The sequence below is a fragment of the Cryptomeria japonica genome, chromosome 9 (assembly GCF_030272615.1).
Source record: "Cryptomeria japonica chromosome 9, Sugi_1.0, whole genome shotgun sequence".
Lineage (NCBI taxonomy): Eukaryota > Viridiplantae > Streptophyta > Pinopsida > Cupressales > Cupressaceae > Cryptomeria > Cryptomeria japonica.
This window is the reverse complement of record NC_081413.1, coordinates 687,625,226-687,651,121: the sequence shown is the minus strand read 5'-3', so window position 1 is coordinate 687,651,121 and position 25,896 is coordinate 687,625,226. Positions and strand designations below refer to the sequence as shown.

The following is a 25,896-nucleotide window of genomic DNA, read 5'->3' as shown; positions in this document are numbered from 1 at the left end:
CCCTTTTTAGCTTGTTGGGCTTTTGAGGTTTGTCATCCTAGCATGACTATAGAATCACCCAAAATATTCTGATGCTTTCCAAGTCTTTCATTTCTTTGTTTTTCTAGTGACCCATTGATATTTTGGAGTTAGTCTTGTGTGACTATAATGGTTCTTTCAAGACTTTGATCCTTGACAGTTAGGTTTGCATGACAAGTCATTCCAACAAACCTTTGGAGTTTGTCTTCCTAGTATGTCAGTGGGAAAACCTTTGATATTTTGACCCTTGATGTGGGATATGGCATGTCCTCAACTTACCCCAAAAATTGCATTTGTTTTAACATCTTGCATAAATGGCATTTAGGTGTGCAAATTGTGAGAGGATTTTTTTAATTGTTTGTTTGGTTTTCCTATTCTTTGATTATGAGAAGTTTTTTTTTTTTGTTTTTCTGCTTTAATAGCATTTTTTGATTCTATGTCTCAATCCAATTTGATTTATACTAGCAAATGTCCCTTGTAATCAAATCCTATAAGCCACTTAGTTTTTCCAACATTATCAAGACCTAACTAGAAAAGAACTTTGAAGCTAAGTCTTTAGGTTTTCAAAAAAAGTAGAGTGATCTATTATTCTACTTGACATTGCTTATGTTAAAACCGCTATCAACATCTCCATTTACCAAAACAAGACAATTTCTTGTTCAAAACAATAACCTACAATATTGAATATTAAAATAATTTTATTACAATTTAATCGATGCCCTCAATTACCATCTTACCTGTAACATTCTAAAAACATGACTTCAATTTTGAATGAAATAATAAATACAGTGAAATGTGCATCCTAAATGATGGTCAATTACAAGCTGTTCTAGTGAAGCCTTTGAATTCATAGCAATCAAATGTACGTCCTAAATGGTGGTCAATTACAAGCTGTTCCGGTGAAGCCTTTAGAGTCATAGCAATCAGATCATCACTTTTTAGGTTGGATCTGTCTTAGGTAAACGGCATTATTTTAATTTCTGAGAAGGGATCTTATCCAGTTTTTAAATGTAAAAACAACATTATTTTAATTTCTGAGAAGGGGTCTTATCAAGATTTTAAATGAAAAAAATTAAGTCGGTGGGAATCCTTTCATTTTCCTACATTGTGGTCCATACATCTAATGGACGGTTCACATGGGTGACAGCGTAAGTGTGATGCAACTTGTAAGTCAACCCCGGCACAATCACTCCCATAACACAAGTGCTATCATTTTTACAGACCTGTGGAGCTGCAATCAATATTCCACTGGGCTTAAAGGAAGAAAGGAGCTCCTGATAATTCAATTGCATTAAGCCGTCTACTAGTCAGGTACATCATAGTCCTTCCCTTTCAAACGTGTTCTAATCTTACACAGTTAATTTTAGAAACATGTTGTTAATTCGTTTAGATGGTTTGTGGGCATATGCTTTCTGAAAAGACCACCTGGTTCTGTGATTATTAACACTTTTTTGGTAATCGTTTCTTAGAATTTATGTAAGGATTTGAAGGATGGATCTCCTCATTTCCTTTTATATGTACATGAAGATAAATGATAGATGTTTGTAGCAAGAATCAATTTATAATCAGACATACAAAGATAGAATATCGACTAAAACAATTTATAAGAGACGTGAGAATTCCACAGTTCAATTTAGTTTGTTCTATTTAAAATTTTGATTATGATTAAATAAATTAAAATTAATTGATGTTAGAATGATTGTAATTGTTTCTAGATTCAATGGTGTGATAGTTTTGTATCAACGTTTCAGATCACACTCTGTATGGAGGATGAGAGTGAGACAGTATTCTTAAAGATCTCTCACCCTCATCTTGATGATGTATCACAGAGTGTGATCTAAAACGTTGATGCAAAACTATCACAATTAAATCAGGAAACAATTATAGTCAACAATATGAATTGTGGAAATCTAATATCATTAATTGTTGATAGAATGTTATGAGAAAGTTATAGAAACTGATATTTAGCATTGGATTGATGATTAGAGGTATGTAAAAATGATGAAGACCTTTTTTCTCTGTGTAAGGATAGGACAAGATCATATAGAGGTGAGATGTAATTTAGGGATGTAGTTGAGCATGTAATTTAGTTCTATGAAATTTGTGCTTTATCTGAGTATGTTTTCTATTATGCACTTTTTTTTATGGGAAAGTTTGGTATTATAAAGGTATCTTTGGAGGTATGTTATGTATATAAAGAAGAACATTCAACTTTTTTGATGAAAGCCATGCTTTGGGATTGATTTAATAAAGTAAAACATAGATAAATGAAGAATGTTTTTTTATTATGGGAAAATAGGTTTTGAGGGGACCCGAAACCTCTTACAACAGGTTTTGAAGGGACCCAAAACCCTCAGATTTTACCAGGATCTGGAACCCACAGAACAACACTGCCACAGAAATCAAACCATGAAAACTAGCAGCCCAAAAACAGCTGAGCTGACAAAAGATAACCGAACACCAGCATTGCCATAGGTAGAAAAAGTCAGCCAGACACTAAAGATATGATCAAGACAAAAAAATGTTGGCCACACTGAAAAGGCTACAGCCTTAACCTTAAGAAATAGTGACAAGGGTTAACAGGCACCCTCAACCAAACAACAGGGATGTTCTCGGCTCCCTTAACTTGAGACAAAGACTCAAGACACCAAAATAACTAGCCTAGCCCATAACCAAAAACAACCACTGTCTAAATTGGGCCCTTGAAAACTATCAGCTTCCAGCCAAACAAGATTAAACATAAAAGACAAAACATGTTGAAAAGAAACAAGGGGATTTTGAAAGGCTTCCCTAACCTTAGACCTGGGTTTTGAGATGGTTCCTAGAACCACAAAAAAGGGTTTTGAAATGGCTCCCTCAACCACCTTGGACTGAAATAGAGGCCTTAAAATAACATCCAAGCAAACAAACAACACTGAAAACTCCACCTCTATAGGAGAAGATAGAAGAGAGCTTGAAAGCGTGGATCCATTAACTAGAAAATCACCTGTCTCAAGAAAAACCAGGCTTCCACAGCCTGATGAGATGGGTTTAGTCGTGGCTCTCATAACCACCAGGGTGAATCCAGTAAGAAGAACAACTTCCAACTACAGAACAAAGTCTAGCAACTTAAGAAAAAACCCATTACGCTTAGCTGGAACAAAGGGTTTTGGTAGGCCCCCATAATCTAAAGATCCAAGAGAAAGATATCCTCTAGAACCCCAGCAGTCTAGAAAAAGGACAACACCAGCTATCCGCCAACACCACCCAACCTCCATGGCAGCACTCAACTCCACCTCTATAGGAGAGAAGTTGTCTCCAGCATCATCCTTCTTCGCCTTAGAATAAGGAGGGGCCACCTCAATAAGGCAAGCTAGAGAAAACCCAGGCAGCATAGAGAGAGCGTACCAACAGAATCTACAAACAAAAGCAAGACTGGGTTGAAGAGGACTGTCCCTCAATAGATCTTCAGCAAAGATTGAGGGAGCAAAAAACACTCCCGCCCTTAGGGCCTTCAGCCAGAGTTCCAAAAAAAACATCTCCTCCTTGGCAGAAAAAAGAGCTGCAGCAAGCAAAAAAAACCTAAGGCCCAAAACATTAGAAGCCCAAACCTCAACAAGGAGGAGAGAACAAGAATAGAAAGGGGCTTCCCCAACCTTGAGACATCCCAGGACACTTCATTGCAGGGAACCTCAGAAACACTACAGGGAGCCATCATCACCACAGTCCACCAAACGGCCAAACAATTTTTGGCTGATGGTAGGCAAAGCATGGTGGGCAAACACCATTGCCCCCAAACCCTCATAGCACCCTCTTCGATCTGAAACCCCCAACTACTCCACCAAGGCACTGAGCAGGGAAAGGGGGAAAGGGATGGTAGCAGGATCGTGAAGGATCCCACGACATCTTTCCCACCATCTGGGTCGCCTTCGTCCTCCTCCCCTACAGCATCTCTCGCAACCCTAGCCGCCCCTACCCCTTGTGCGCGCTCCATATTGTTGTATAGTCTAAAATAATAGATAAATGAAGAATGTTAGATGTCATGTAGATTATGATTAAGAAAGTTGGAACAGTGTTGACATTAAGACTAAATGTTAAATTTATACATTTTTTATTGATATTTCGTCTCTTTGATTGACTAAAATGGCTTAGGATGGTATCTTTAAGCATGTTAGTGTAATATTCTAGTACATATTTTTATGTGTGAGTTTAATATTATATTGCACACCTTTTATTAATTTTACCACAAAAAACATAATGCTCTCTTAGGTAGTTAATAATAATGTCATGGGTCATCCTTTATAGAAGCTAATCAAGTGTCATATTTGCCTTATTAATTCTTGATTGATAAATAGTCGTCATATCTACATTGTTAAGTACCATCACTATTTCTACTTGACTAAAGTTAAAACACATGTCCTCTTTAACTTGTCAGCATGGCTCATCCATTCAAGAGGATGTATATATTTATATTTTTTTTGAATTATTAATTGTTCAAATATAATACAATAATTATTTCTATTTAATTGTGTCTTCCATCATAGTATTCAATATAGTTGATTTCTAAGCATTCTAGTTTCTTGCTTAATTTTCTATAAATACATTATAACAAAGCACAATTGTTTTAGGATTAGTTTGTTTTTATGTTTAGAGAAGTAGACAATTTTAGTTTAATACTTATCTACTAAATGGTTGAGTCATTTTAACTCACCTATGTAGCAAAAAACACCAAATCCTCTAGGATCAACCATTGTTTTGTTAAAGAGAACAATTAAAAGCATATTCATTAGATCAAGGACTTCCAAATCACTTTTAACAAGTATTTTTATAGGAAACCTCTTGATTAAAAATGAATTGTGATATTGCTTCAAAAAATGTCAATCTTTTAGGATCAACAAGAAGTGTGTCATAGTAGAACTGAATCTCTAGAAGCCCTAATAAAATTCTTTTAGCATGTTGATAATCCACATATTTTGAGGGCTCTATAATTTAGTTCTTTAAAAATATGCACATTATTATTTTTTGTAAAATAATAATTTAATAGAGATACATTTTTAAAGAAGGGATAGGTGAATTTTTAAATTCTAATACTCTTTTTAAGAGGAATATTATATTTTGTAATGAACACTAATTTGTTTTATATGAGTTTTGAAATATTATAAGGTATTGCATCTTCTAATTAAAAAAATGTATATTTAGACTTTACATTGTACCTAGCACCTAGGTGCATCAAACCTACACAATATTATGTGTATATCCACTTCATTTGAGATAAATAAAAGTGTCACTTCTACCCCTTATCACCTAAAATATAGATAAAGCTCTATATATAATAAGATACCATACCAATTTTGACATTGTACCTACCACCTCATTGCCACATAGAGCCCACATTACTTCAACACCACAAAGGCACTATGTTGCTAGTTTTTCCTTCCTCCTTACATGTGGAATTATTAAACTTTAAAAGACCATAACTTTCAAGTGAGGGCGTGATACCACTAGTTCATTATTCCTCCTTACATGTGGAGGTATTAAAGTTTGAGTGCAAATTTTTTAGTAAAATGTATTGACACAATTTATTTTTAACTAAAGTAAATTGTTTTATTAAAAAATCCAAAAAATAATTTGGCCTTATAAGAAATTGATTTGGCTGACTGAGATTTTACATTAGATTTCAAATTCTACTTGGGGTTGGCTACTTTCATTAAATGATATTACGCGATTATACTTGCATGTTTTGAGCACTTTTAATCTTTCTTACAAATTATATTTCTCTATTATTTTCCTACTTATATGCTATAGAAAAACAAAAAATGCCTAGCTCAATACCCTACAACTACTTCTCATGGAAAATACAAATGAAAATTTTGCTACTTTAGCTTGAGATTGTTTAAACGTGTCTAATAAAATAAAATGCCTTGAGAAGTTTGATGAAGTGGATGAGTGTTTCATGTTGGCCCACTAAATATACTAAAAGACATTTGAAAAATATTATAAATGTTCAAGAAAACTAACAAGATTAGATGTTTTTGTTTAGGATAAATAGGTTTTGAAGGGGCCCCGAAACCCTATACAATCAGAGAGTTTCTACCTAAAAATGGGCTAGACTACCTAGCAGTGAACCACGGGTTTTTAAAAGGACCTGAAACCTTCTAGAATTACGAGCATCCAACTCCCAAAACCCAAAGGTTGTACCAAGCATAAACAAGAAAACTAGGCAGCCACAACCAACCAGTTGCCAGCCAACTTTTGAAAGATAAACATTACAAAACAAGTTGGAATAGACATAAGATCTAAGTCAACAGCCAATAGATCTCAAAAAATAGAGAACGATGGAATATTCAAGCACCCCCGGCCAATAAGAAGGGTTTTCCCAGACTCCCTCAACCTATAACAGAGTCTCTAGGCCATAAAAAATCACCAAGCCCAATCCTAACCAAAAACCAACACTGGCCAAACTAGACCCTTGAAAACTACTAGCATCCAACCTGTCTCTTCAAGAAGCAAAAAATATAGGTTTTTTCTGGGCTCCCTCAACCACCATGGGTTTTATCATGGCTCCCATAACCATATGCTTGAAAATATGCAGCACTAAGAACAACTTGACCAACTAGCACTCCACCTCTATAGCAAACAAACGGTAGTCAGCAAGAAGACCAGCAACAACATCCTTAAAGCCAAGACGAAGGGCACCAATAACCCCCCAATAGCACTTCCAGGCAACACCAAAATCATCAGATTCCATCTCAATAAGAGAAAGGTCAACTTCAACCACATCCATCTCCCCCTCAAAAAAAGATAGGACCCCTTCTATAAGAAAAACCAAAGTAACCCTATGATATAGAAAGTGAAACATCAGAGCCTAGAAAACAAGATAATAACATGCAAGACCAGTCCCCAACAACAGCAACCTAGGATTCAAAAGATAAAGACATGAAAGACCAGACTCCATCATCAAAATAAACAAGGGTGTTGAACAGGCTCCCTTAACCTTCTGCTAAAACAAAAGAACAGGGGATTCCACCAAGATCTCAGATCCAAAAATAACCACCCCTTGGGGTTTTAACAGGCTCCCCAAACCTAAATCACTAGGTTTTAACATGGCTCCCAAAACCATAATAAAAAGACTGAAAAACCTCTAACCAAATGCAAGAAAGAAAAGGATAAGAGGGAGCCACAAAATCCTCAACCTCATCCATAACAGCATGGGATGAGAGATCTTATTTCAAAAGAAAAAAGCCTCCCAATATAGCTCCCTGCATCCAATCAAAGAAAGGAAAGAAAAACACATCCCCCCCTCAATAGGAGATGGAGTCACCTCAATAGACACAGCGGCAGACAACCCTTGAAAAGGAGAACAAAGAGTGTGAGCAGGAAAGCAAACAAAGCCAAAGCCACCAACAACCAACAAAGAGGGGAGCCAAAGCCCTCTAAAAAATCTATCAAATAACACTCCCAATAAAGTCGAAGGCCCTAGAAAGAAGCAGCAAGTGAATAAAAAAACCCCAACCCAAAATAGGGGCGTAGCACAATCTTACCAAAACCCATAGCCAGATCAACACACCAAACCACACATCCTTTCACCCCAATCTCAAGACCTTCAATGCTCGAGGCACACAACCACAACCGCCATCTACCAAACCCAACTCCTACCAAGTATACAACCACAGTTGCATAAGCTTCGACAAGAGTCTTGGCACCCGAACCATAGTTGCTCTCAAGCGTGCCCAAACAACGAACAAGCACACCCTTCAAACACAATATGTGGCAAGGAGGAGTAATCCACAACATTTTCATAGTCCTCATCTAGCTCATTTGCATCTTCAGCATTGCCTTCCACAACAGAAACCCTAACTCCCCTCAACCCTCCTCTGCACCCGTTCCCACTTCTGCCCATTTTTAATTTTAATTTTTGAGTCAAAGTTGATGCAAGGTTCACACTTAGTTTTAACTTCCTCAATCAAGTTCATAATATTATTTAACAAGATTAAATGTTATCATCTAGAGAAAAAAAAAACTAACAAATTTGAGTCCTTATAATTTTGATAATGTCCAAGACTTCATCACATAGGTTAAGTCCCCTATAATTTTACAAAATTAAAAAGGACTCATATTTGACATTGAGTACACTTTATAAACTTGGACTAAGCTATTTTAAATTTATTTCTATCTTTCATGCTAAAAAATTCCTCTATGAACAACATGCACAATAGCTTCCTTTGATGATTTTCTTAAAGCTAAGAAACTAGATAATAAGTCTGAAACACTTCAAATAATTATAAAAAAAAAAGAAGAATTTAAAACCTCTTCAAAAGATGACCTATTAAGAACTAAAAAAAAGACATGATGAATCAAGGTGCATGAAGGAATAGATTTATAAGGTAACTAGAATTCTCTAAGGAATAGATTTATAAGGTAACTAGAATTCTCTAGAAGAACAAAACCAACCATTGAGATTTATTTTCCACACATTATTCTTATAACTCAAAAAAGAGGAAGGGAAAGACACTTATTATAATTATAACTTCTTTTTCTAAGACATGGAGTTTCGATAAAGTGTTTCATATCAAATGGCTCATAATTAGAGCCATAGTTTATGAATAAAATTATTATGGTTGATAAGTCTTTAATGGATGTATGTGGTAGAATTTTTTTTCAATATTGATAAGTGAATAGTTCACAATTTTTTATGTATGCCCTTTTTAATAAATAATCTCCTATCCATCTATTAGGTCACCCACATTGGTACAAGTGCAAGGGTCAAGTTTTTCTTAAATTTCTTGATGATTTGAGAGATACACAATTATTTCATAATGTCAATTAGGAAGGTATATTACAAGACAACTATATTCCTTCTATCATTTTGTGCATGGTGTGCCTTCTACATATTTTCATGTTAACATAGAAGTTGTGAGTAGATTATGAGATGAATCAATTATCCATATAAACTACCAACTAGTTTCTTAAAACATAGTTACAATTACACTTACTAAGGTTTGTATTCTTCTTAGTTCTACAAATATCAATGTTGTTTCGACAAAGGCTTTTGATAATTCTCTTGGACTAAATGGTGATTATGAAACTTAAGTAATCTTTACAAAATTATTTTACTTCGATTATCAAAAGAAAACTAATAAGAGTGTGATGATGAAGTAAACTAATTATTTATGAGATTTTCTAAATAGGATCTATTTTATTTCTATAAGAAATTATAAAATTTATATTTTAAAAAAAATGTATATATTATTAAACTTTTTTTCCATACTGTCTACTTTGTTTTAATGGTTAATATATTTTAATCACATATAACATATGATCTAGAAATAAGATATTTTCATGATTTATTATTTTCTATTTATTATTTATAAACATTAGTTATTATAATTTAGACTCATATTTTCCAATAATACATAAATATTTTCATATATTGGTAATTTAAATAAAAATATATTAAAAGAAAGACGTAATAGAGAAAAATATTTGAAAAAAATATAAATAATTGGTTTTTATTTTTTTAGCATGTGTTGAATAGAGGTCTTTAGTTTTTAGTGAGCCTATAGATAATAAATACGATAATTAAATATAAGACACTATTTAATCTATATTCCTTTGAAATCCTATTATGGGAATTATGTTTATAGAAATTTTCATGAACTATAATGACATTGTTTGATCACAAAAAAGTGATAAAACTAAAAGATTGTGCCTAACAAGATCCTTCAATGTGACCTAAAGGTAAAATTTACCACATAAAATGTTTTAGGGGAACATGTATATATGTCAATAATATCATCTACAAAAAAACTTAATATATTTTTTCTTCATCATGTTTTACATTCCAAACAAATGGCTTTTAAAAGCCTTACTTTTTGGCAACTATAGGTATTATAGGAAAAACTTACAAAAAACCAACTATTGAACTAACATATAATTATATACTTCTTAAATATAATCTAACCTATATGCCTAAATTAATGTAATATTCCAACATTTCCCCCTTTATTACATTAATCTGAACAAGGTGGAATATTGGAAGAGTTGATCATAGAAACTCTCCTAGAGACTTTGATGAAGTGTCTTGATCAATCCTCCTTTCTCACCCAAGAAACACTAGAATAACCTCATCAGTGGATCTCATAATTATAGAACCTACAAATCTCTACACAACATGAGATAACATAAAGTGTCTCCAACCCCCTTGCATAATGAGAGAACAACTTTCCTCTGAAGACCCACATTCCTATAAGTGTGTCAAAATGCCTCCTCTAATTTTGTACATGAGAGAACAACTCTTCTATGAGAGTCTACATCTCTTTCATGTATGTCAAATCCCTCCTCTAGTGTTATGAAAAAAATCCCTCCTTTGTTGTACAAAATATCAACCAAATGTGAATACATTAAATGAAATCACAAGAATCTTAATATGCTAAGACCACTATTTTCTTCAAGAAAACTCATAAGAAATATCAGGATGCTAGGGCCCCTCCTTTTTTTAGGGACACAAATGTGAAAGTTTTCGTCACGTGAAATAAATCATCCTTGACCAAGAAGTTATCTTGGGATGATATATTTCCTCTTGCATCTATATCCTCCAACCTCCAATACAATGTCCTTACACTTATTCCATTTGAATTATACTCTTTAGTAGCACAAGTATGCAAGTCTCTCAATTTTATATCAAGGATATCATGGATGACATCAACAACAAAAACATAATATGTGGCCATATTCAAATGTTAAAAATAATTATGTTGCTTTTAATCAATGATGGACCCATATACCTTTAAAAATTAAACACACCCTTATTTTCCTTATCACTATAATGCATACTATTTTTACTTTTTAAATAAGTACACAAACCCAAAATGATTACATATACAAAAATGATGAAATGAAAAACCATAAGCATCACACAAATTAAAAAATGATTTTAATGTATCTAATATTGACAATGGGATTATGCTCTTGAATAGATCATCTTACAAATTCAGAAGGATGCATGTAGATTGATAACACTTCAAGAAAAGGTAAGTCACTTCAAACTTCATCCACCTTCACACACAATAAAATAATATTCAATGTTTGAATCATACATATGACCACAATATATTGATCTCATTCTTCTTCTTAAGCATCAATCTATGGCTTGTTTTAAATATGTATGGTTGACTTTTAAACAAATCAAAGTCTACAAAGATTTCAAGAACCAAGTAACATATCAAATCATCTCAATATTTGGGAAGAATCAAAACCAATACCTAGATTCATTGATTTATGATTACACTTGAGAGGAGAAGGTATAAAGCATGAAATAAAATGGGATCATGGATATCAATAAATGACCAAATTAAATACCCTTTTACACCTTTATCATATATTTAAAACGAGAAGTAATTCTTCCAACTCAAGAAAAGGTTCAATAACTTTTTTCAAAGAAAAAAACATATATTTTTCATGTCATTCCCAAATCAGTATTAGCATAATTTAAGTGTAAATTTTATGGTTTTTCATATAGAAACAATAGGTTGAAACACATTTTTCAAGCTAATATTTTCTTCTTTCCATACACAGGTTCGTTTTAATCACTTACACTTCCCATGATAGAAATTTAATCAATCATAAGTGCAAAGTAATTATTAACACTATGATACCATTTAAAGCATAGAACACTAAATTAGAAACAAAAATTAAACTATGATGACATGTGATAATATATTCAAGATTCAAATTGGATTCAATATCGTAAGTTTACATCACAATTGAGTGGCTTTTAAATATCTTATTTTCTAGCAACTACCTATCTTATTAAAAAAACTAACAACAAACTAGCTATTCAACTACCATCTAATTATCTATTTATTAAATATAATCTAGCCTATATTCCTAAATTAATGTAATATTCTAATAGTGTCCCATGATTAAGACATATTATTTAACATAAATTGTTAAAGGAACAAGAGGCCCAAGAGTCAAATACACTACTATGATTTATTCCAATAAGCTCATTCTTGTCTACTAGATACAACACATTGGGATGCATTTTTATCAAACATATCATGTTTTCAACAAACATCACCTTTGGTATTTGGTTTTCTGCCACAAAAATATCATATCTACCTCTATATTCCTCTTTCTCTCTCTCCCTTTATATCTAGACATGTTTCTCCTTATCCATCTATTTTTTTCCCTCTCCCTATCTCCCTTTGCCTCTGTTTATACCTCTATATCTATATCTCTTTTCATCTATATATGTATCTCTATGTATTTCTTCTTTCATCTATCCCTTTATCTCTATCTAGTTCTCTCTATATATATGACTTCCTATCTCTCCCTCTATTTAATTTTCTCTTCCATCGAGCTATATATTCCTCTCTCCTCTCTCTCTCTCTCTCTTTATCTATCCATATCTCTTTCCTCTCCATCTTCCCCTCCCCTTTCTCCATTTCCATCTCTATTTCTTTACACCTCTCTCTCACTCTTCCCTCTTTTATCTCTCCTCCTTTCTATCCATATCTCTACCTCTCTCTCCCTCTCACCCTATTACAAACATAACATGAGCTTGTCGGTATTGGAACTTGATTGTCTTCCTGCTTTAAAGGTTTTATTTTAGTTATGATTGGATCCTTGTAAGTGGATGCATAGTTGATTTGAAGCTATCAATTCTCCATTGAGACATGGTTTTTGCATGAACAACATTTTCCAAATAACCTATAAATTGAACTCATGTCCTACACAAATTTATACTAAAAATAGACCATTTTTTTCCTAATTGACCTTCTACACCTCTTCAACATACTTATTATACACCAAAATACAATTGCTAATATTAATTGATCAGTTTAGTATGAACCTATTTACTTACTTGAAGTTACTTCACCTCTTCTAAGTTTTTTTTTTTTCAAATACTTGAAAATATACAAATTTTAGAAAATCCCCATAATAAAATTAGAAACACCCACTAGGCAATGGACTCCTGGATTACATGGTAGAGTTAAGATACTTTATCTTTCTCAGATTGAAGATATTGATTTTCTGTCTCTGTAAGCAGTTGGTTGCGTCAATGCATGTGTTAACTATGAAGCAAGTGGCATCTGCCAACTCAATACCTACCTAAACTTCCAAAGGATAAAACAAGGAACGTGCTAATCAGCACGGGACTCTTATTTATTCTGCAAGGCTGAAATCATTCGTGATTAAATACTACAAAAACATTCAATTATTGTCGTTATACCAAACTGTAAAATGCATGAAAAGCAAATTAAATGTACAGAGATCTGAGCATTTCTCACACTTTGTTGTGTAGTGCAGATTCCTCAATCCTCAAGGTCGGCAATTCACGTCGTATTCCAATATTTCTACCATTTTAGTTGTGAAGGAGCGGTGGGGCTGCGAAAAAGCATATGAACTGTAGCAATGGAAGATGGTTCAGAGAAGCTGCAAAATGTTCCTTCGTGGGATTGTGGAAGCCCTCTGTACGATTCGTATGAACTGGCATCGATAATCAATCAGCTGGACCGAGGATTGGCTACTCTCTATCCCTCTTCCAGGCCGCCTCCAGATCGCCAGAGCTGCTACACTTCATGGATCTCCTCCAAATCCCAAAAGATCAAGAGGGCCTCCGGCAAATACACTTGTCGTTTTTGCATCATCTCGTCAGGAAATGTTGTTGATGCAAGGAAACGCGTTAACAGAAAACATCCGCTTGGCTGGTTATTTCGGCTGCCATGGATCGTTTCACAGGGAGTAAAATCAATTCCATTTTGGAAAGTAGCTGTTGGGGATTGCCCGAGTCAGAAGCAGATTACAGATGATCGTAATGGAGGCCAAACCAGCGAGGGCAGCAATTCTAATGGCAAACTTTGATAGCAGAATTCGTTGCGCACTTCGAAGGATTCTCGAAAAGCATCTGTAATTCAGCCACAATTCAGCTTTCTTTTATTCCAAATCAATCAGCAATTACATGAACAATTAGCTACATATTCAGTTCTGCAACATCTAATATCATGATGTATCTTGATGACTGAATATCAATTATGTTAAAAGAATCATGGCTTTTATGAAAAAGCTTTATGTTCTAGGAGTTCTTTCTACAGATTAATTTGGAATTATTTAAACAGACCTACCGTTTGCTATGATTTTTCTTCATCCATATATTATTATTTTGTAATTTTTGTTGATTTTTTTAAATGATTTGGAATTATCCTCGTCTTTTAAATGTACGTGTTGTTGGTTACAGTTTTTCATCTTATTTTATTAAATTTTAGCTTGCAAGATAGGATTTGAGTTATGTTGATTTTCTTTATATTGAGATAATTTATAAAATCAAAGTTGTTATAGTTTCTTGTCAGAATTTTAGCTTTGAAGATAGGATACGAGTTATCTAAATAATTGCTGACTTTGTATATGTAGAAATAGTTTACAAAATTAGAGTTACATAGAGTAAAATCTAGTGACAAGATTACAAATGGTGTTCTAATGTTCAATTTTACAATTAAATAAATGTCATAACAAATATTCATGGATCTCTCCATATTTATATACATAGTTTTACATTTTAATAAAAAGTGGGATTTATAGTACATAATTGACTCGTGACAACAAAATATGATATTATACACACACATAATTCATATAGCATTGAATAACTATTGAACAATCATTTCTCAACCAAGAGTTAATCATTTTTTGGGTTATGCGAGATTTCCCTACACTACAAGATGCTCTTGCATTGGTAGTGTATACACAATCCATCTAGGGCTTGTCAATCCTATGGATCTCATAATCCATCTAGGGGTTGTCAATCCTCATTGTCCATTATGCAAACACAATGAAACTCTCAAGGATCTTTTCTAGTTTTGGACCAAATCCCAATTTACTTGGAATTAGATCCATGACTTCTTCTAACCTTTTAGATTAGATCATTTTCTTTTAATATGATTCTTTTGGGAGATTGGTCCAAAATTCATGTTGAATTCACCTAGTTCTAGCATGATTTTAGAGTGCAGATTTTGTTTATTATTTGAAAAAATAAAAATTCACCTCTCTTTTTAGGAGATTCTATTGATATCCATTTCTCTATGAATACTGACTATGTGATTTTCTTTAATGTTTTCATGTATTTACAAGTGCAACCTCTTGAAGTTGCTCATTTACAAGTGCTTCTAGAACACTAGGGTAATGCACCATATATGATTGCTAGAGTCCCACTAACCTCTACCTCTCATAAGGGTAGGTTAGATGTACTCACAATGGTCATAAATATTATTCTCATGGTTCCCACAATTTTGTACTACCTCAAAACAAAGCTTGGGGATCATAATATTCATGATTAGGAGCCAATTCGTAATGGCCACCATGGACCTTCTTGATTGTTAGGGCAAGCTTATTTCTACTTAACAATTTAGCCAATTTGGTATTGTTTTTCATGTCTTGGTGTTTTCTTTTAAACATTTCCTTGCATAATTTCTATGTTGTGATCTGATTTTGGGCACTCCTCTCTATTTATCAATATAATGTATTCTACACCATTATACAATTAATATATGAGACATTTACTCATCAGAAAAGTAAATACCTCATATTAACATATTATCATAGATTAATTAAATAATAATTATAAATAAATAAGTTTAGGATGAAATTTATTTGGACTCATTATAAACAATGCAATAAATACTATTATTAGTGTAAAAAATAAATAATTAAAGATAATGAGCTCTAGATACAATGTATATTTTAACCATGCTAGGTGTTGCAAACTAATTCACCAGTTATTTAAAAATCAAGGACTGCCAAATGATTATTTCAAACTAAAAGAAGTAATTGTACAACTATCTCAAGTTCACTTTTATGAGTGTAGAATTGATCTTTGTGAATACAAACGTGATCTTCATTAGTGTAAAACTAAACCTATATGTAAAACTAATTGTAGATAAGATTACAAATTTTAACTTCTTTAGTTTGGGACTCTATAAGTTTTTTCACCTCTTATTTGTGACATGTAACAATTGATTAATAATGTTTAAAAACATTATTGAGGTTTTTCTAGGTACAGGGATTCTTCCCTCGTCAAGCCCTTCGGTAGGTTTATTTAACAACTCTAAATAAAGATCAAAGATAAGAACCAACCATGCAATATGCTCCTAGAATGCTAATGTAATTATATTTTATTAAAAATATACAAGGTTGTTTTTATTCTTGGTAAATTCTAGATTATTCAACTAAATTAAAATTAATACCTAACTACACAACCCTGTTGGAAGCTTCGATTATATTGAGTTGTGTTGTTATTGATGTCAACATGTCTAGTGTTGTCATTGATGTCTCTATGTGTGGTAAGGATTTTGTATATGGTCCAAAAGTGATTCTTTAGATGTTGTTGTATGGCCTGGTGGTAATGTTGAGTAAGTATGAGGTGTTTATGAAAGACTGGTGTTGTAGAAGTTTCAATATGCAAGACATACTATTTATATGCAAGAAAGAGTATTTAATATCCCAGTGGAAGAATGCTTTGCATTCCTCCATTTTGTGAATATTATGGATTATGGTTATGGGCATAATGTTTATGATCTATGTATATTGCACTATCAAGTTTTTAGGACCATTATTTCTTAGATGGTAAAGTTGGTTGTTGTTGTTTCTAACAGTGAAGTTGTCTATCAGAACTGGTCCAAAGAATACTTGGTGGTTCTCACATATGTGGATTTAAGTGTTGCATCTTGGAGGGCATGTTCATTTGGTTTGTACAGTGTTCCAATTCATTTTTCTAGTGCTAGTTTGATTGGCAAGTGAAGTTATTTTGTTCTTTGTTTGGCATGCTCTATTGGGTTTGCTTCTGGTTGACCCAATTAGTTTATCAAGTATTTGGATCATGCTCTTTTGGTCTATAATATGAATTGGAGGTTGAGTTTGGATGTTGATATGGGTCTCATCATGGCATGTGTAGATCTACATTATGGATTTTGTATAGAGGATATGTTTGGGTCGACCAGTTTGCATGCTTTATTGCTCATTTACATGTTTTGTTGGATGTCAACTTTGGAGGATGTGTTAGCATGTGTGCTTCATTATAATTGACTTAGAGAGATGTTTTTAGACATTTGTTTGGGTCACCTTTGTCTCCTAGAGTGGACTACATTATGTGTTATTGATTCGGGTGGCCTAATTTATGTCATATTGTGTATTATGTTTGTCGCCAACCTAGTTGAGGGTTTTAATGAATGATCTTGTATATATAGATGTGTGGTTATATGAGTTGATATATGGAATGTGTGTGAATTCATGTGAAGTGGATGTGAATGATGTGCAAGAAAATTCAATGTAATCAAAGTGTGAAAGTCGGTTTGTGAAGAGCTTTAATGATGATATCTTCAGTGTAATAGTAATTTAAGATGTAATTAATGATGTCAAATGTGTTTTCCATGATATTGGTCGCTTAACATAGTGGTTCAAGGAAAATTTCATGATCATCAGATCTTGATTATTTCAATTTGTCTATTCCTTGTACTTGTCGGAAGTTAGTGTGTTCCTTTTGGCAGCTTGTGCAATCTCTTGTATGCATCTTAGTTTTACAAGTCCAATCAGGTGTAGTGAGATCCTTGATCTTGATCCTAAAACATTGTAATCAGTAATACTAGGTTGTTTTTATTCTTGGTAAATTCTAGATTATTCAAATGAATTACAATTAATCCTTAAATACACAACCCTAACTTACACATTTTTTAAAAAATTCATGATTTATGTAGTTTATAATTAGTAGTAAGAAATACATGTGGCAATGTCTAAAATCTAAAAAGTAAATTTAAAATTTTACCTAGTTAAGATCTGTGTTTAATCTAAAAACAAGGTGGTGACTAATGGATACAGTAAGAAAGACTAGACTCTTGGGATGTATAGAAATAGAATAAGGCTTGGATAAAATATTTTCCAACTTTCGCATAAAAATACACCACCAAGTGCATATTGTTCAATGCATAAACAATAACTTAGCCATTATGGGTCCAAAATATAATGGAAACTATGTGATTTTCACCATTACATTTTTTCCACTTTGATGTACATCTAAACTACTATAAGGATGTATGTACCAAAGTAAATCAAGTTCCAAAAAGAAAATTTCCAATGAGTAGCATGTTTTAAGCATTAAAAATGAGAATAATCATAACTACTTTATAGTCTACATAAAAAAGCCATTATGGGTCCAAAATATAATGGAAACTATGTGATTTTCACCATTACATTTTTTCCACTTTGATGTACATCTAAACTACTATAAGGATGTATGTACCAAAGTAAATCAAGTTCCAAAAAGAAAATTTCCAATGAGTAGCATGTTTTAAGCATTAAAAATGAGAATAATCATAACTACTTTATAGTCTACATAAAAAAGCCATTATGGGTCCAAAATATAATGGAAACTATGTGATTTTCACCATTACATTTTTTCCACTTTGATGTACATCTAAACTACTATAAGGATGTATGTACCAAAGTAAATCAAGTTCCAAAAAGAAAATTTCCAATGAGTAGCATGTTTTAAGCATTAAAAATGAGAATAATCATAACTACTTTATAGTCTACATAAAAAAGCCATTATGGGTCCAAAATATAATGGAAACTATGTGATTTTCACCATTACATTTTTTCCACTTTGATGTACATCTAAACTACTATAAGGATGTATGTACCAAAGTAAATCAAGTTCCAAAAAGAAAATTTCCAATGAGTAGCATGGTTTAAGCATTAAAAATGAGAATAATCATAACTACTTTATAGTCTACATAAAAAGTAAAGAGAGTAGGGTAAGAGATTCTGACTAAGTGGAAGCTAGTAGAGCTCTAGACAAGAACAAATATAACTGGACTATAACCAATTTGAATAAATAGTTATGTGGAAATATCAATTAGTTACTTGACTATGTGAAAAAAAAATTAACTTTTTGGAAAGCTCAATAAGGGATTAAAAGCTATGGAAAATATTTTGACTCTACAAGTAGCTCAATAAGGGCTCTAACTATGCAAAAAATATTATAACTATATAGAAGGATCTATCCAATACCAATAAATCATCATAATTTCATAGGTGCATTACTACGATCATTATAATTAAGGAATGTTAGTGATATTATAATTGATCCTTAGTTATTTCATGAAAATTGTGTAAGTAATTAGAGGTAAGTATAAAAGATTATATCAGGTGAATCTCAAGTAGGATGTAATAAATATATAAATTGTAACAATATTATGTGATGAAAAAATAATATATGCTAAGTAATAAATGAGATAAGTATGTACAAGCACATAAAATATAGGGTTATGTAACCCCTAATGGTGCTTAGTAATGCTAGGTGTATCTTATAAACATAGATCCTATATGCATATTGAAGCATGTTATGTGAGATATAAATAATTTCAATGTCAATATGGAAAGTAACAATAGATGCATATATACCTATAAAAATGTGACCATGAATGCACATATAGGTGAACAAATAATTGAAATTGGGATAAGATTAAAATAAATGCTTTCCCAACCAATCTACAAGAACGGGTGTACAAAAAAATATGATCAAATGATTTTCAAGAGATAAAATATACATAACACAATATAATACATAGTGATATAACTTAGAAAAAGGTTCCCAATAAAAGTATCACCCTCTAATTCTCAAACCAAATGTATTCTAAATAACACCAATAGCTATATTATAAATGCAAAATTTAACCTTCATAGGAGATAATAAAAATCAAATCTAGAAATTTTAGGGAAACATAATAATTCCCACAAATACACTAGTTATCAAACCTTCATCTCAAGAAATAAACAAAGAAAGAAACCAAGAAAATAAAACTATGAGTGGTCTAAAAAAATAATGGAACCACATATGAGAGGTATTGTACCCAAACTTGAGTCATGGAAAAAATTCTAACACCATGGTCTAAGATGTGTCTTTGACCCTATTTTTAGTAAGTTATCTTACACCTATTGTATCTTGTCATAATGTATCATAGTCTCTTTATACAATTTGAGCACTCTATTTTCTATTTATGTGTCCATTCAATATATCTTTTGAAACATCATAACATGTATCATAAGGTGGTCAAATTTCCATGTCAACTATACAACCTCTCTCTCACATGACCTTGTACTATGTTGGTCAAAATTCAAAGTCAACAATATAACCTCTCTCTCACATGCTAGATTCACACACTATTAGATTGTGATGATATATTACTTGTCTTATACACATTATTTCAATGCTTATGTTATGACCCTAATACCATATATTCCTAAGTATTATAAGGATAAGCACATTTGGTATGCTTAATATTAAAATAGTTTTATTCAATGCCTTAATTTCTATTATCTATGGACTATGGAAAGTTCATACCATCTATTATCTTAATTCCTCTTAATTAGGATGAGGAGGTATGTCTCTATATAGATATTATTATAGATAACAAAGAGAAATCTCTCTCATATTATCCTATCATAAAATTTTGAATTTAGATGTTATTATCTATTTATTAAAGGTCGCCTCTTGAAGTGGTGAGTTATTTTATATTTTACATTTAAGTTTCTAAGAAATATCATAACAAGTGTTATCAAAGCTACAATTTGGACCAACATGTTTTATCCACCAAAATTTATAGACCATTGTATTCATGGACTCACTTAGGCCTCACTTTAGTGTTTTGGCCTTTTGTGTTTGACTATGTTTGATTCTGCTCACACCAACTTCAAAATTCAATCTATATCTATCACTTAGTTCAATGATCATAATTTCAACCTTGATAGACTATACTAGGGCACTCTAGGTGACCTTTTTCTTAGAAAATAGCATCCCAGGTGCCCTTGTCCAACTTATAGGGGACCCTCCAATGGTGCAAAAATATCATAAAAATTCACACATTTTTCATGAGGTGAGGTATAAAAGCAAGTCTTACCCCACCATTTAAGACATCTATCTTACAACTATCCATGTGATTTAAATCAAAATTTAACTCCTACAATTCAAATTCAAATGAGCAAGCAATCAATCATTTTCAAGGCAGTGAAGGAGAGGTCAAATATTCAGATTTCAAGAATTACAGATGGCATCCATGATCAAGACATTATGAAGACATCCTACATTCCTACATAACAACATCAACCTTTGCATGAAGACATCAAGCAAGACTCATCAAGGTATAACATTTTAATTCAGATCTAGCCTTCTCCCTATAAAAGCATGATTTGTACTTCAATTCTACTTCAATTTTAATTTAAATTATAGAGTTAATTCCAAACTTAGGGTTTGAACTAGGCAAACCACTATCGACAACATAATTTTCCTTCCACTATGTGCAAGTGACAAATTCAAAAGATAAAATTACAAATTTAGGTAGAGTAGACATAGATAATCAGATTCAGCTTTTGCAGAGGTGAAAAGTGGAGGATAAGGTCACCCCACGGACCTATGTATGACAAATTTATAGTGAAACTTTAGAAAAACACTCAAGACTAGATTCTAATCCCAAAAATATATATGTTGTCTGAATCCAATACTCTGAGGACACTTGAGGTCACCCAAAGCACCATTGTCCTACACTTTCCGGCTCAAATTTCAAAAACATGGTTCTTTCAAATTCCAAATTCCAAATTCGTATTTATATATGTGTATCAAATTTGAAACTACTTGTTCATGTTTATTTATGTCAATTTTGCACCTTTAGCCCTAGATCTTGCATTCAATTTACATCTTTCCATAGCTCATTTTTAACTCAAACAAGGAGACCCAAATCCACCTTGTTCTCAGTCCTTTTCAATTATATTTGTGATTGACCCAAGTGAATTCACCTGTCTCCTTAAATATAATCATTTGGGAAATAGGTCTAGCTCCTAGTTTGCATGCATAAACTTGCAAATACCCATTTCCTTACCATATATTTTTTGTGAACCCAACATAGTACTTACATTAATTATAATTTTTATATTTAGATATGATGTGTATTCATTTAATATATTCATGTTTTCAATCATTTTAAAAAAACATTATTTATGCACTTAAATTACATAAATCTAGAGGTCTATTTCACAAAAAAACCTAAATATTTTGATGAAATTGACTTATGGCTTACATAATTTTTTATTGATATCTTCATATCTAATTGTTATTTCATATTATTTACAAATTTAGAAGCATTTTTTGGTCATATCTATCATTTATTTAGTGAATTTTATTGGCTAACCAATCATTGTATTAGAAATTGCATTTGCATGAGAGGCATTATGAGTACAAATCCATTTCATTAGCTTTGTCCACTTTGTGCATGAGTTTCACTACCCATTCCCACACATCCAATATCCCAATGAGAAAAATTTATAGACTTATGGCTTCCAAAATTTTAAATACTAAGAGGTGTGGGTTGAATAACCTATTCCATGGGAGCTTGGGTGAATCCTCTATTCCTACACAAGACATACTTAACATCATGGAGAACCATTCCCCTCACACTTCTCATGATGAGGATGACTCCTTAACTTGAGTAACTATTGACCAATTAGGGAAGCTTGACCATAAGTTGGTGTTAATCTTAGAGGATCCGGTTAATACTGAGAGGGGGGGTGAATCAGTATTAACAACAAATTCAAATCTGAAACTCAACCTTGTAAAACTTTCACCAAATCAAACAATAACCAACAACAAAACCATTTACTAGTACTGGTATCTACTAATAATCATCTGCTAATCTGATTTATCAAGTCTTCTCATGAAGTGTTCATTAACCATGCATTAACTGAAAATAGAACATAACAACACATAAAAACATTCACCATATGAACACCATGTTTTTCACGTGGAAACCCAAATAGGGAAAAACCATGGTGGGAATTGGTACCCACAAAAATTTGTGCACTCTTTCGGAATGCGCCCTATTAGTAGCCTAGCCCGATTAGGAGCAGACCCTATTAGGAGTCACCTGGTTAAGGGATTTAAATGATGAGCCCTGTTAGGAGATTTTACCTATTAGGATCAACCTCGCAAGAGGATTTAGAACTCAGATGTTGAGCCACCTTGTTAGGGGATTTACAATCTAAGGCTTGTTAGGACCTACCCGGTTAAGGGATTTTGACTGTTGTAACTGTTAGGGATCAGTTAATGATCTGGGTATAGCACTTAACTTCTTTCTTGACCAAATCCAATTCAGCTACACTCTGGTAGATCTCTTACACTCTGGTTTAGCTTCACACTCTTCTCAAAACCATTGACACAACAAACATCAATTGTACCGACCTAAATAACCTTTACAACTTAGTCAGTTACAAAACCCTAAGACTTACAACATAGATCATCACAGATCTTTACAACTCATTATAGATCATCATATGGATAATTACAAATCAATTATAATAGTTGAATGATCACCACACCTTGATCTGATACTCTTTCAAACCCTTAGCTCATTTGGCTAAGCACTTTGCACATTCCCAAGAAATTCACTCTTGATCACGCCAAAAAATCATTCAAACACTTCACGTGGTTCCAACCACATCATCACCAACATTTGAACTTGATGTGGATCTTTGCCAAACCAAAAATCATTACCAGTTAAGAGAATTCTTTATCGATCCTTAAACCCTTCTTAAACCCTAGCGAAAATACAACAGAAATCATAAACATGACTTTCGATAAACAAAACATGATATGTGTTGGCAATATTGCATTATAACAAACAATGAAAGATTGTTGGCATTTCAATAAGGATATTGAGAAGGTTGTTGATGATTATGGATATAACTGATTAAGTGATGTTTACTGTCTTGATATTATTATTTTGTCATTGATGTCAAGAAATCGATTTTCTAATTTAGTATGATGTTGCCATATCTTGAGAAGTGTGATTTAAAGAATATAAAGATGTCGGTAAAAGACACAGGAAAGATTATGATGAATAAGGGAATGAATAAGGTATTCAATGGGCAACTATTACTGAGTCAGACAATGATGAGATCATGATGTTTATATTGTTTTAACATCATACATATGTTGTAAATTGTAAGGATAATACTATACTATGTTACCAAGCAAAAAACCTAGTCGGTAAACCTTAAGGAACCTAGTCGATAAACCCTAAGGTTATCGCTATCGGTTAATGAAGGCAGAATGTCTACCGAGTGAATTTTAGTATTTACCGAGTTATAACTGAGTTGTAGCTGAGCTATAACAGAATGCATTAAATGATTACAGGCAATATTTTATGAAGGAAGCTGATGAGCTAGAACTGATTGGTAAGCCGTGCATGAAGTTTGTTAATGAATCTAAGGCAATGGAAAGTTGACATGAAGATCTATAGCTCAGATTGAACCGCAATACCCTAGCACAAGTTCCAAGAAATGTATGCAAGTTCCTAGGTGGGGTAAAACATTTTTAGATTGAAAGATACATTGAACCTAGACAAGATTGAAGATCTGATGGCTATGATTGATCATGGGAAATATGATCAAGGAGATTAAGCAGTTACCTAATTGTTTATAAATAGGAAACTGTTGATAAACAATGTATATGGGCAATTGTATGCATAGGGATGCTACATAGTGATTACCGAGCACAGAAGCTTGAAGCCCTGTTTGAATAACAGAGTATAGAAGCCCAGTAGATAGATAAGATTAGTTCTATGTCTAGATTGTATTGAGCAAATAGGAATCTACTTTAGCATTTTCGATGTGAAGTTGCAGATAGATTTTTATTACTATTATTTTGTGAAAGTGACAGAAAATATCTTAACCGAGTGGACTTAACAGTCTTATTTGTAAATCCCTCTAGCAAGGTGACATTCTAATTGAGTGTTTGAAATCCTTTAACAAGGTCACTTCTAACAAGGTGAAGATCCTAACAGATCTGAGGGAAATCCCTTAACCGGGTCACATCTAGCAATGTGTTTGTAATCTTTATCAGGATTTGCTTTTAACCGAGCATACTCTAGAAGAGTATATTTCTTAGTGGGTCTGAAATCCCACAATGGTTTTTCCCTATTTGGGTTTCCACGTTAAATCTGGTGTTATGAGGTTTATGATGTTTATATGCTTTTGAGTTTTCATGTTTAACAGTTTTGGTTATATTATTGTAGTTTATGTTACCGAGGTTGAATCTGGTGTTTTTATGGAATATTAAGTTTGTATGATTCACCCCCCCCTCTCATCTTGTTGGCTATTGGATCTATACTTATATTAAGTATCAGAACTATCAATTGGTATCGAAGCTTTGGACTCTAGAAGAAAAGTTTAAAGGCACTTGAGTTAAAGATCCAAAGATGTATAAGAGGGATGCACCGAAGCTGAACAAGTCAAGTTTCTCTACATGGAAGAAAAGGATGAAGTTGCATCTATCAGGAGTTGGAGAATATGGTGTATACTATCTGGAGAATGATTTTGTTACACCGAGCACCTATCCATTGAATATGGAAGAGATAAAGGCAAAGCAAGAACATATTCAAGCAATGATTGAAATAACATCTACATTGACCGATTCATAGTTTAATGATCTAGAAGGCTGCAATGATGCAAAGGCAATGTGGGATAAGCTCATATCAGTATATGGAGGAGATGAACATGTTCAAAGAGCAAAAGTAGATAGTCTAAGATGACAACTTGAATCTATGAGGATGAATGAAGGTGAGAACATAACTCAGTATAGTACAAGACTAAAGGAGATTTTCAATCAAATTAAAGGAGCAGGTGGAGCTATTAAAGAAAAGGATATAACAAGTAAGTTGTTAAGAACCCTTCTACCAGCTTATGCAATCCAAGTCTCTGCAATCAATGAATTGAGGTATGTACCTAATATGCTAGTTTCTTTAGATGCTACTATTGGTAAGCTACATGCATTTGAGTTAAGTAACTTTGATAATAGTGGTT

The 25,896-nt window shown here is 32.8% G+C and overlaps 1 protein-coding gene across 1 annotated transcript; it reads left to right on the top strand.

Annotated features, from left to right (window-relative positions):
• The first annotated feature begins 1,223 nt into the window (after window positions 1-1,223).
• Window positions 1,224-14,112, top strand: LOC131073857 (uncharacterized). Its single transcript, XM_058010367.1, has 2 exons — window positions 1,224-1,329; window positions 13,309-14,112. The coding sequence occupies exon 2, from the start codon at window positions 13,414-13,416 to the stop codon at window positions 13,861-13,863; it is 450 nt and encodes a 149-aa protein (XP_057866350.1). The 5' UTR covers window positions 1,224-1,329; window positions 13,309-13,413; the 3' UTR covers window positions 13,864-14,112.
• Window positions 14,113-25,896: the final 11,784 nt, after the last annotated feature.

What these genes read in the sequence shown, in the direction of transcription:
- LOC131073857 (XM_058010367.1), top strand. Translation starts at nt 13,414, where the DNA reads ATGGAAGATGGTTCAGAGAAGCTGCAAAATGTTCCTTCGTGGGATTGT.